Source organism: Muntiacus reevesi, chromosome 1, assembly GCF_963930625.1.
Source record: "Muntiacus reevesi chromosome 1, mMunRee1.1, whole genome shotgun sequence".
NCBI classification, from domain to species: Eukaryota; Metazoa; Chordata; class Mammalia; order Artiodactyla; family Cervidae; genus Muntiacus; species Muntiacus reevesi.
Genome location: NC_089249.1, coordinates 72874804 through 72888385, shown reverse-complemented (window position 1 = coordinate 72888385; position 13582 = coordinate 72874804). Strand labels below are relative to the sequence as shown.

Sequence of the window (13582 nt, the reverse complement as noted above, 5' to 3'; positions counted from 1 at the left end):
ATTGTCCTTCTGAGTGAGTTTGTTTCCCGGAAAGCGTGGCTATAACAATGAGACTCCTCCCAACACAGCAGCTGGCTTCTCCCACAAAAGAGCAAGTCAAAAACCATACTGCCTTTTATGACTTTATCTAAGAAGTCACATAGGTAGGTAAAATCATAAAGGGCTTCCCTGGTGGCTCTGACCGTAAAGATCTGCCTGCAACGCAGGAGATGCGGGTTCCATCCCTGGGTGGGGAAGATACACTCGAGAAAGGAATGGCTACCCACTGTAGCATTCTTGACTGGAGAATTCCATGAACAGAAGAGACTGGTGGGCTACAGTCCATAGGGTCACAAAGAGTCAGTCACGACTGAGCGATTTTCAGTCACTGCAAACTTCCACTTAAGTTTGCCTTCTCTCCTCCATTCAAGAAGTCACATACCATCATTTCCACAAAATCCTACTGATGACACAAACCAGCCCTAACAATGTGCGAAAGGATTACACAAGAGAGGAGATGGTTCCCTGTGGGGGGAGCATCTTTAAGGCTGGCTACCACACCATGCCTTCTTAAATTCAGTTTCCACATCGTAGGGTCCCACGTCTGAACTGTGTTAAGACAAAAGGAGATCAGAACATTTAAGACACTGGGAGCTCTGGCTGTAGTCGAAGGGCCACAGGAACACAAATCCAAGCAACCCTCTGCCTTGTTAAGACACAGGGACCGACTTGGAGGAAGGAATTCTCTGACTCTGGCTTCAGCTTCAATTGCCACTGGGATCAAGCTCTCAGGAAACTGAGCCTTCGCCATCAAAGAGGACAAGGTCAAAACATTCTTATCAGCTGGGGAAGTGGGAGGTAGAGAGCCCTAAAACCATTATATTGGACTTTCAAAGAATGTTATTTCCAGCATTTCACAACAGACAGTGAACAAAACGGAAGGAAGACCCTGTCCTTCTAAGACTGTGCTGGTGCTTCCAACCCAAGCTTACCTTTCCCCTACTGACTTCTTCTGTGCTTGTTATTTTTACTGCACAATTAACTTTTCAATATATATGATCTGATTGCCTTTGAAGAGTAATTCAATACTTTATTATATGTTATGAGAACAATTACTAAATCTCCCCCCAGTATGTTGTAAATTCCTTGAAGTCAGGGAAAGTAAGCTTATTATTCAGCCTACCATCAGTGTCAACAGATTGTTCTCCAAGAAAATGTCCCCCTCAGCACACTCACATATACACGTGATCAAACACATGCGCACAACAGGAGCAGAGCTCTGCAAAAAGCAAGGTTTATTCATCCCTTTTTACAAAGCAGTAATTAGACAGGATCATATTGACACAGTCATTCTCTTCTTAAAAGCACAGATATGTAAAAAGCCTATTTCAAGAAGGTGCCAAACAGCACCTAAATAGTCCTCAAACTCATGCAATTAAAAAGGCTCACAAATACCCCAGCAGGAAGAAAGATTTCCTTCCGGCCCATCAACAACAAGCTGTCCACCAGTTGCAGCCGATGAAGAACCATCACTGCCCTCCTCATTTTTCTCCTTTCCTCTCTAAAAGCAAGCCCTTCTCCTCTGTTCCCTGAACTTGCCTATGGTTTGTCAGAATTTTATTGTTGTTGTTGTTTATTCGCTAAGTCATGTTCAACCCTTTGTGACCCCATGGACTACAGCCCACCAGGCTCCTCTGTCCATGGAATTTCCCAGGCAAGAATACAGGAGTAGGTTGCCATTTCCTTCTCCAGGAAATCATCCCAACCCAGGGATCGAACCCGAGTCTCCTGCACTGCAGACAGATTCTTTAATGCTGAGGCACTGGGGAAGCCCTTGCCACAGTCTGCTTGTCTCAAATTGCAGCTCTTTACTATTCCTGAATAAACTCATTTTGCTGGTGAAAAAAAAAAGACACAAACGTCCATTGTCACATAGTCCTGGAGACTTGCCTACACTCCCAGAAATGTATTTCACAGTCTTGCATACACACTCTACTTATTTTTTTCATTCATTTAACATTTTTGAGCACCATGTATCAGGCTCTATATTAGATGTACGAAATTCAAAGATGGAATGACACAAACCGGTAACCCCAATTCAATAAACTAACTGCTCTACCTGGAGTACATATTTATATAAAATGAGATGGGGATAGAGATTAAATTTCCTGAAGGTCAGGTAACACTTTACAGAAGAATAAAGAAAAGAAGCTCAGTATTGCCTGGGGCTGGGGCCTATGTGTGGGAAGCTGACATTGTTTGAGTTGCAGGAATCCTAGCCAGGAAACCACCATAAAGGAGTTTTTCTTTCAGTGTGAGGCCCCGGGCCCAAAATAGAAAATTAAATAGCATTCTTAACAATGGGACATAGACCAAGGCAGAGACCCCTTTCACCCACGGTCTGTTAAAAGCCAGAGGCAGAGCAGTAGAGATGGAGGAGGAATTCCTACAAAGGAAGCCCAAAATGGGTTGATGGATGCTCTTTTGACCTCTGCAGAGACTCCATAGGAATCTATCTCCCCTAGAAATGTCTTCTTTCTGGAAAAGATGGGCTTTGCCCTGGATCTCAAGGAGGCAAGGAATGGGCATAAGGAGGTGGGCAGAGATGTGGAAAATTTTTCCCTAATGAGTGAGGGAGCGAGAAAGGACAGCAAGGAAAAGGCACTAAGAAAAGTTCAGTCTGAAAGGAGCAAGTGCCTCTTGTCACTGAGGGAGCGCAATCAGAAATGCTGAGCTAGGGGTTGACTGAAGTTGCTGGGAGCGGGGAAGGGGTAACTGGTGGCCGAGAAAACACACCGGGACGGACTGGAAAGAGACAGGAGTGCAGACAGGAAGGACTTAATCAGGGCAGTGACTGTTCAGAAGAATGGGAAAGGGTAGATCTGGAAGCTCCTGGAACCTGAGGAGAGTAGGTGGAGGCAACGCTTCAGTGGCCAGGACAAACGGTGAAGTGCACTTTCCACAGGGTCAGAGCAGGCTTTGATCTTTGGAGGAAGAAAAATTCCTTTTCATTTTGCTGGAACCAAGTGTGTGGTCAGGGGTAGATAGAGACAGGGAGGGGCGCATGTCTTCATGGTACCCTGGGCTTGGAATGAGACAGACCTTGGCTCAACCAGCCCAGCTACTTTACTAGCTGTCTGTGCTTAGCTAATTAACCAACTTCCTTAAGCCTCATGTGCAGAAGGGATATAAAAATACCTTCCCCGTGCGGCTCTTCCAGAAAGCACCTGGCATAAGGCCTGGTACATAGGCAAATTCAATAACGGTCAACAATTTTCATAATTACAATTAGTCTGATTACAAGAAGCACATTGTTCAAACGAGGATATGAAACAGTCAGATCACAGTTAAGACACTGTGTTCAAATCTGCTTCCCCACCTTCTATGAATGACACACAGAAACTCTAGCCTCTCCAGGGAAGGGTGACTCACAGAACCTGGGACTTAGGAAATGTGAAGAGAAATTAAGGAATCCTGCAACTGTTTAAAATAAATTAATTAACTAATTAAAACAAAGAAATCCTGCAACTGTTTAACCCAGCTGAGGGGCATGAGGATGGTTATGCAAAGAGGCAGTAAGCTTCTGTTTAACTTAAGAACACAATACTGTTTTGTTAAAGATTCTGGAGCCAGCGTGCTAGGCTTCAAATCCCCTGCCATCAGTTATCTCTTGGTCAAGTTCCTGAACCTATCCAGGGCTTTAGTGTTCTCATCTGTAAAACAGAGTTAATTAGATTACCTACCTCATAAGATTATTGTGGCAATTACATCAGTTAATACATGTAACGTACTTAGGATAATACATGACACATAGTAAATGTTCAATTTGTTAATCCTTTTAAGTTGTTGTCTTTGTTGTTGTTATTATTCTATAATTGCTACCCCGGGTAAGATTTCAGGGGACCAGGTGGCAGCGACACGGTTGTGTGTGTGTTTTTAATAATTCCAGCAGCGGAAAAATGAGAAGAGATCCCCTGTACAACAGTGATTCTCCCTTACTTGACAAGTTCTAAAAGTCACTGATAATGACTTGTCAGAGTCACTGTAGAGGAGATTCCTCCCTTAAGGATGATGTAGATTTACCATCTCTTAAACTCTTGGGCATCCACTGCGACGAAAGTTATGACAGGGCCAGGCTCTTCGGCAGCAGGGGCAGATGGCCAGTGGCGCAATAACTCCCACCGACCGCCAGGGAGCAGCAGAGCTCGACCCGGGGTTGCTTCTTCCACAGAAAACAATTCTGAATTCCTTCTAGGTTTTCCTTCTCAGCTGTTTCTGCAGCCCACCAATCTCCGTGCGCACCGCTGCAGTAATCCCGCCCATTATTGACAATCCAACCAATCAACGAGCGTCCTGCTTGGGGCCGGAACGGTCACTCAGAGCCAGGAGTTCGGCATTCTAGCCCCGCCCCTCAGGCGGCTTGGCCAATCCCCCGCGGCGGCGCAGGACGTCGCCCGGGATCTGTCCCAGAGACCACGTGGTCCCAGGAGGCGCCACTGCCTGGTGGGTGGAGGGTTACCCGGCCTGAAGGCGGGTGGGCGGAGCGGGACCGACCGGCCTCGCCCCCGGTGACTTGCTGTCCTGTGCGCTCTTCCAGCCATGGGCGTGCAGCCCCCCAACTTCTCGTGGGTGCTGCCCAGCCGGCTGGCGGGGCTGGCGCTGCCCCGGCTCCCCGCCCACTACCAGTTCCTGCTGGACCAAGGTGTACGGCATCTGGTGTCCCTGACGGAACGCGGGCCCCCTCACAGCGACAGCTGTCCCGGCCTCACCCTGCACCGGCTGCGCATCCCAGACTTCTGCCCGCCGGGCCCGGAGCAGATCGACCGCTTCGTGAAGATCGTCGACGAGGCCAACGCCAGGGGAGAGGTCAGCGGGCGGGGTCAGCGCGGGGAGGGAGGGGCTTGGGAGGAGTCCGCGGGGACACTCAGAGCTGCGGACGTCAGGGCCAGGATTAACTTCACTGGGTTCCAGGGGAAAGATTGGAGGAAGACGGTGGGGCCAGAAGACCATTGTAACCAGTACACCAGTACAGAAAGCCAAAGCGGTACGAGGGAGGAGTAAAAAGAGGGCCCAGCGGGAGAATTGGGTTTGAGGAGAGGCAACAAAGAACCACCTAACGTGAGTTGAGAAGGAGAAAGGATGGACAGACTTTCTCTGGAAAGAAAGGGAGAGATGGGGGTTGAAGTCAATGGCTGTTGAGCAGACTCCAGAGCAAGGTTCTGTCCAAATATAATGGAGCCTCTTTTAAAAAGGTAAACAAGCTGCAGGAAAAATTCGTCTTGATAGTATAATTTAACCCAGTAAGTCCCAAATATTCTTTCAACATATAAGCAATATAAAATAAATTCTTAACCAGATATTTTCACTCTTCAGTGCCCTACATCTTTAAAACGACTATATTTCACAAATGAGGGGCGGGAGAGTGTTGGAAGGGTGTCGCGCTCCACCCTACCCAGCGCCCCCGCCCCCTTCGCAGGCGGTGGCAGTGCACTGTGCCCTGGGCTTTGGCCGCACTGGCACCATGCTGGCCTGTTACCTGGTGAAGGAGCGGGGCCTGGCTGCCGGAGATGCCATCGCTGAGATCCGGCGCCTTCGACCCGGCTCCATCGAGACATATGAGCAAGAGAAGGCGGTCTTCCAGTTCTACCAGCGAACGAAATAAGGGGCCTCCATACCCTTCTGCCAGGCCCCCGCGGCCCTGATCTGTGCGTTAGATGAGGCCAGAGATGCAGAAGTGGACCAAGAGTGCTAAGCTCTCCAGTATGCAACTGACTCAAGGGACTGAGGAGCTCTTCCCCGCAGGCAGGTCATGGTAGGAGGAATGCACTGATGTGGATGGGGGGGCCCTTTGCTGCTGCCTTGAATAAATAACTTAAAGAACAGCTCGCATTGCATAGCACTTTACAGTTTACAGAGTGCTCCCACACATCCCTCTCAGGAGCCCTGTAATAAACAAAAAGCTGGCTTCCCTGGTAGTTCAGCTGGTAAAGAATCTGCCTGCAATGTGGGAGACCTGAGTTCAACACCTGGTTTGGGAAGATCCCCTGGGGAGGGCATGGCAACCTACTCCGGTATTCTTGCCTGGAGAATCCCTGTGGACAGAAGAGCCTGGGGGGCTACAGTCCATGGGGTCTCGAAGAGTCAGACATGACTGAGTGACTGAGCACAGCCCAAAGGAAAAGCAGAAACCATCCCTGTTCTTTGCATGAGGTGGCCAAGACTCAGAAAGCTCCAAGGGCACACTTCTGGAAAGTAGAAGTGTGGGCCAGGACTGTAGCAGGCACTTTCAGCCTTTTAAAGATGCTGAAACTCTTAATGTATCTGCCTTCTGAAAATATTTGATGTGTCTTCTGGAGAACTGGTCGGTGAAAAGGAAACCAGTCCCTGGCAACCCAGGGTCTCTGATGCTGGCAGGCCAGGAGGGCATCTGTGGACACAGCCCTTCAGTTCTGCCCACATGCCCCAAGTGCGTCACCCCTTTAGCCCTCTTAAGGCAGAGAAGGCCTGGATGCTGTGTTCTCCGAGCATCACCATCTCTGCTCCCTGGGTCTGGGCGCCTCTCCCCAGCCTTAGGCTGCTTGGCTCACCTGTGACCCCCAGCCCATTCTTCTGCCCCACAATCTGAGGCTGAGGAGTGCCAGAACCCAGCCTCTCTGGGCAGAGGATATTAGATGATTAAATGAAGACATTCAGGGCTATGAACCTTGGCCATGTTTCTGACATGTTACCTTCACTTCCCCCATTGAATCCCACCCTGCCAGTACCACCACCACCACACCTGCGGCTTCGAGAGAGAGGATGAGTGGGATAGACCAGGCAGGTGAACACTTTCTGCTTTAACTCTGGCCTGAGTTCCTGTCTTCTCTTCTGGGATGGCAGACCAGGCTGACCAGGCTAGATCAGGTGGGGATTCATCATGAAATGTGTACTCAGTGTCTGTGAGCCAGGCTTTGTTAGAAGCTGGGACTCTCCAGCTGTAGAGCACATAATTCACAGCCTCCTAGAGGAGGTGAGTTCAACAGAGTCCAACCACAGAGAATAGGTATTATGATGACACACATTCCATCCAGTGGGACATAGAGGAGGAGAGGGCTCCTCTGTGGAGCCCGTTCTTTGTAGCCTAGCCACCACTAGCCCCGGGCCTCCCACTCCTCACTGCACCTTCCTTCCACTGCTGCCCACTCAACTCTGCCCTCCTCCAACTCTTAGACAAAAGGAATATTCACCAGTTCAGTTCAGTCACTCAGGCATGTCTGACTCTTTGTGACCCCATGGACTGCAGCACGCCAGGTCTCCCTGTCCATCACCAACTGCTGGAGCTTACTCAAATTCATGTCCATCGAGTTGGTGATGCCATCCAACCATCACATCCTCTGTCATCCCCTTCTCCCGCCTTCAATCTTTCCCAGCATCAGGGTCTTTTCTAATGAGTCAGTTCTTCACATCAGGTGGCCAAAATATTGTAGTTTCAGCTTCAGGATCAGTCCTTCCATTGAATATTCAGGACTGATTTCCTTTAGGATGGACTGGTTTGATCTCCTTGCTGTCCAAGGAACTCTCAAGAGTCTTCTCCAACACCACAGTTCAAAAGCATCAATCCAGCTCTTAGACAGAAGGAATATTTGCCAGAGTCTTGCCAATCTAGGAGTGAGAGAGAAGCTGTAAAGTGCCCTAGCCATCTCCCCCCCCCCCAACCCCCTGCCTTTTCCTCTATGTGTCAAATTTAGGTAATCAGTTTCTTCATTCTGTTCCCTCAGCCCCCACCCAGCTTACTCAGGTGAGGGCATCTCTCAAAGAGAAGAACCCACAATTCCAAGCATTCAGGCCAAAACAGAGGAGTGAGAAATAGATGACAAGAAGCACTGAAGCCCTTACCCTCCTCTCATCAAAGTCTCCTCTTCCCTACCCTCCCCCAGCAGCATTGCCCATTCTATTTCCTGATGCAAACCAGAGCCTCTTCCAAAGGGGTATATTGAGTGTGTGTGTGTACATGAAGGTGGTAGGGAAGGAATGATGTGAACAGCCCTCTTCCTGGATCTGTTCCCTCCAATTACTGGGATTGGAGGAAAGCAAGGAGGCTTGAAGCTGCACTCCGGAGTTCCAACCTATGAAGGTCACACAATCACTGTTCATTCTTTCTGCCTCTCCATTCCTATCTTACCCCATCCCCCCAGATCCTCTGCACTGCAAGAAAAGAATCTGTCCTTCCCTTCCTCCCAAGCCCCCTTCAAAGGAGAGAAAATTTTTCTAACCCCATTAAAGCCCTGTGTGCAGCCTCCATCCCCATAATTGAAGCAGGTCTCCTCTGCCTCAAGAGTTCCACAGGGAAATAAACATATAATTATGTGCTTAAGGAAATCAGCTTTTTAATAAGTAAGGGTTGACTTGAGAGGAAAAACTCTGCCCTTCTCCTTCTGTCTACCTTGGGAGGTAAGCCCAAGTCTCCCTTTGGGCTCATTCCCACCCCACCCCTCTGTATATGGCCACCAGTGAGGGACTGCAGGCTAGCCGTGACCCTTCCCCATCCTCCCCCACAGTGTGATAGCAGGTGAGCGGAACAAGCCACCTCCTTCAACAGAATCTCCGTGTCCATCAGACCAGGCTTGCTCAACTCCAGCACTGCTGACACTTGGGGTTGGGTGGCTCTTGGCTGTGCTCTGTGCGATAATTAGCAAGACCCCTGACATTTACCCTGGCTTCCCTGGTGGCTCAGACGGTAAAGAGTCTGCCTACAATGCGGGAGACCCGGGTTCCATCCCTGGGTCGGGAATATCCTCTGGAGAAGGAAATGGCAACCACACTCCAGTACCCTTGTCTGGAAAATCTCATGGTCGGAGGAGCCTGGTAGGCTACAGTCCATGGGGTCGCAAAGAGTTGGACACAATTTAGCGACTTCACTTTCCTTTCCTGACATTTACCTATTAGATGCCAGAAGCATCCCCACCCCACCCCTCCTCCACAAAAAAAATGTGACAACAGAAAGTGTCCTCAGACATTACCAAATGCCCCCTGGAAGGACAGAGTTGGCGCAGTTGAAAACCACTGCATCAGACCGACAAGCAGCAGGAACAGGCTTTCACTTCCTATGGGAGCAGAGGTGGGGACATGCATGGGGGTTTCTCCTGTAGATTCACACATCCTGATAGGGGAGAAAGGGCCAATCAGACACCACTACACACCATTACTTTTTCAAGCAATGTTTGCCATCCGTCCCCAGTTCCTCCCGTCTTCCCAGGCTAGGTTTCCAAGAGGGTGATAGACACTAGTAACTTTCTACACTCAGGAGGGCTTTATTCTCAATGAGTTACTGGTGGGCATAGCTTTAATGTCGGCTTCCACCCTCATGTTTTTAAAGTTTCACTCGTATTTATTCTGTGGCAGCTGATCTGAGTTCCCTGCTGAATGGAGGCTTTTCTGTGTGGAAAACTTGCTCCCGTATCACTTGGGCTCCTCTTCGCCTCTTGGGGTCCTCTCCCAGGAAACAGTTCTGATGCAGAAGCAGCTGGAGTCAGGACAGGAGGAGCCCTTCTCTGAGACCTTTCCTCCCCAGCCTGGTTCTCCCACCTCTGCTTCACCTGAGCACACCTGGACTGCGGCCTGCTAGCTCTCTGGGCTGCAAGTGCCATGACCTCCCACCGCAGAGACAGGCTTCCACCCTGTGTACCCACAGCAGCTACCCTCGCTTCCCTTGGAGCTGTGCTTCATCATCACCCTTACAGCCATTCACAACATCCCATAGGACAGCTCGTCACTGGCTAGGAAATCGGGTCCTCAGACGCACCCTCTCCCCCTGCCCCTCAGATCCCCTAGATCAGGTTTTCCCAGGGCAGGGATTTGATCCAAACCATAAGCCGTTTCTCAGAATGAACTGCCAATCTTCACATCAAACCTGCTGTCTGTATCTTGCCATTCTGGTCTCACAGGATTGCTTTGTCACAAAACAGTATCAATTATCACTAATGCATTTCACGCTTTGCTGTGACTATGCTTGCTTATATCATCCAGCATATGAAGCACCTACCATATAGCAGGTATTTTACATTCCACTGTTACCAGTTTATCTTTATAGTCACTCTGCAAGCCAGGTATTTTCCCCTTTGAACAGATGAAGGAACTGATATTTAGAGACCACTAACTTGCCCAGCACCTCGTACTTGCATTAAAGGAGCTTTGCACACTTGTAGAAAAGGAGCTGGGATCAAACCCGAGTGGTAACTCCAGACTCACGCTCCTTCCACCAGGCATCACACCTGCCAAGACCTCCCCCTGGTTCCAGTCACACAGGGGTCTATCTCCATGATCAGAACTTGATCTTGGGGGCCAACTTAGCACAGCCTCCAACACCCACTCTCTTCATCCTCTTAGGAAGCCAAACAACAACCTCGTATCTGACACTGAAGCCAACAGCACCTGAGTTACAGGCTGCTGTTTAAAATGCAGCCCAAGCATCAAAAGCCAAAATAGTAAAGCTGATTCCTTAGGGCACTTCTGTCATATCCACTGTGGTCTAACTCAGAGCATGGGATGTCCTCACCCATCATGACAATCTTGAGGCATATGTGACTGGTGTCGAGCCCCCAAAAATGTCTTCTTATGTCTGAAGATTTATTAAACACCTTAACATCCTTTCTGGTTGTGTTGTTATTTGAGCCCTTGATGCATGCCAGCTGTCAAAATTGCTTTATAGGCTTTATCTCATCCAGTCTTCAGAACAACCCTATGAACAGGGTTTTCTTATAATGACCAGTGCACAGATGAGTAAGCTGAGGCCCAGGAGTTTGAGTAACACACCCGAAGTCACGTAGCTAGAACAAGGTTCAAACTCGGGTTAGTCTAACATAAACTGCCTTCCCTGTCAGGAGCAGAAAGAAGAGACTTTGCTGTAATTACGAATTACATAACAGCATCCTGGTTCCCCAGAACTGAGGCACTTGGCTCACAGGGCCATCGGTGCGGCTCTGAGGGCACATGGGCCCCCAACCCCCACTGCTGCCCCAGGCCTCGGCAGCATGGTTCTGACTTGGGAGTGTTGGGCCGCCAGCGCAGTCATCACCTCTAACAGGCTTCTGCCTCAAGCCTCCTGCACCATCAAAAATATAGTCCCTCGTTGATTTAGAAATGCGTTGCATAAGCACTTCTTCCATTACTGTAACATTTTTCTCTGGCTATTACGGATTCCAGGCATACTCTTGAGAAGGCAGCATGCTTGTCCAAGCAAGCAGAAATTTAAGAAACACTTTGGTGCATGTCCACGCCTGAAGTTGATGACTTACTTGCAACCTTGATAACTGAGTCCTTTGTGCCAACAAATTGCTTAAATCGCTTCAACCACTCCCTCACCCTAGTTTTCCCCTTTACTTATTCTGTGGGATTCAGTACAGAAAACAGTTCTGGGATTCCCACCCCCCGCAAGCTTTTATAACAAACACACCACTGTTTCTTCTTTACCAGTGTATGTTGAGCAGTGACTCTGCTTCAAACCCAAGGTGGGCCATATGAGAAATAATGGGTGCAGCCATCTGGACAGGTGACACTGCTTGTCTCCAATAGGTTTTATGTGCCCTTGGGGCCCCCCGACCCCACCCCAAGCAAATTCACTGATTGACATGTTTTCTGTAGGTACATTTGGTGATATCTAGGGCTGGATGCAACCTAGGGCCATGGAACAGAAATAAAGCAACCGCACTGGAATCAATCCCACAGGCAGAACTGTGTCATTCTTGACCTTGAGCTTGACCTAGAAGGCTCTGAAAAATCCAGTCCCCTTTCTCCATCTCCTTCCTCACCTCTATCATTCCCCTCCCCCATAACCCTTGTTCTCTCTGTTCTATCTGTATTTTGGGGGGTTCCTAAGACTACTCTCGGACCTCCTTGGTGTGAAGAACCCACCTGCCAAGGCAGGAGACATAAGAGACTCTGGTTTGGTCCCTGGGTTGGAAGATCCCCTGGAGGAGGGCATGGTAACCCACTCCAGTATTCTTGCCTGGAGAATGCCATCAACAGAGGAGCCTGGCGGGCTACAGTCCCTGGGGTCACAAGGACACAACTGAAGCGACTTAGCACACGCACACGCAAGACCACTGTTTTTGATGATTTGCTAGAGGGACTCACAGAAAAGCTGTCATCCGATCCACTATGGTTTACTGCAGTGAAAGGACACAAATCACAGCCTGCAAAGCATACAGGCACGTGGGACAGAGTCCAGGAGAAACCAGGCAAGGGCTCCGGCGATGCTCTCTGAGTGGAGAGTGGCCTTCCCAGCAGCAGTGTGACAGCACAGAAGAAATACTGCCAACCAGGGTGCTTCACCGGGCCATGGCATCCAGGGTTTCTGTTGGGGGTCATTTGTGTATCATATAGGCAACATTTGCATAACTGACTTTAGCTGCTCAAATTGACACGGAGGCCCCAGAATCCTCACAAACATGGGCACTCCCCCTGTCACTTTCTTAGCATAGACTCTCTGGCCCGGCCCACGGCCTTGGCTGTACAGAGGTACTCTTTTCAGGCAGGATATTCCAAGAGTTCAGAGGTCATTTTACAGGAGCTGATGCAGAGGCAGTCCTGAAGACCTTTGGAATGTATAAGGTTGGGGCAACTCACGCCAGCTGAATTAACCTTTTTCTGCAAGTTGCCAGATGCTTTATGCTCTCTGCGTGACAGTCTGGGCACATGCTATTCCCTTTGCCTGAGACGGTTCGTTCCCCAGCTCTGCCTAGCTCCCAACTTCTACCCCCACTGTGGGCCTCAGTGTAACACCATTTCCTGGGAAGTGGCATCCAACCACCCCCACATACACTCACACATATCCCCAGAGCATCTGTTCTCCTTTGTGGCCCTTTGCTTACCTATAATGATTCACTCAGTTGTTTGATTTCTCTTTTTCCTACAAGAGTCTCAGGACCCTGCCCAAACCCCATACCATTCTGCATAATGCCTGCCACCTGGGTGGCTCAATAAGCATGTGGTGAGTGGTTAATTGACATGCCCCCACTTGCCTGGGTATCTGCACACAGGTGCAGGAATGGGAAGAATATAATAAATTTAGGGGAATGTATAATCTACTGGGAGATACATGACATGTACACCCCTAAGTGTGCCTGCAAAGATGATTACCTGTAATTAGAAAAGATGCAATGTATAAACACTTAGTGATTAAAGAGATAAGAGGAGTGTGTCTGGTAAAACTCACCAAGTTGAACCTTCAGTGAGATATGGAGGGTGTGGTCAAATAGCATAGAGGGATATACAAATGTTGGATGTTATTAAAAATTCAAATGTTATGTATCAGGTAATGAGTCCATACACAGGGGCTTAGAGAGAGATGGACAAGATGAATGGGTGACAGTGAGGGACAGGGAAAGATGTAGGGTCACTTGGCATAAATGAGGCAAAACCTCCTCCGGTAGCAGGAAACACATGGTTAGACTACGACAGTAAAAAGGCAGCAGAACTTCACACCAAAGGGATAGGATCATACCTGGTCCACAGTGTGAAGTCACCACGGCTTCTGAGCAGAGGACACGTCACTAGGCTCGGTTCTTCTTAGATTACACAGTGACAGAATGGCCCCATGACTTAGCAGCAGTACAGTGCTCTATGA

The 13582-nt window shown here is 49.1% G+C and overlaps 1 protein-coding gene across 1 annotated transcript; it reads left to right on the top strand.

Moving 5' to 3' along the window:
- The first annotated feature begins 4423 nt into the window (after nt 1-4423).
- DUSP23 (dual specificity phosphatase 23) lies at nt 4424-10623 on the top strand. Its single transcript, XM_065901499.1, has 3 exons — nt 4424-4482; nt 4577-4845; nt 5456-10623. Exons 2-3 carry the CDS (start codon nt 4579-4581, stop codon nt 5639-5641), a joined length of 453 nt encoding a protein of 150 aa, XP_065757571.1. The 5' UTR covers nt 4424-4482; nt 4577-4578; the 3' UTR covers nt 5642-10623.
- Nucleotides 10624-13582: the final 2959 nt, after the last annotated feature.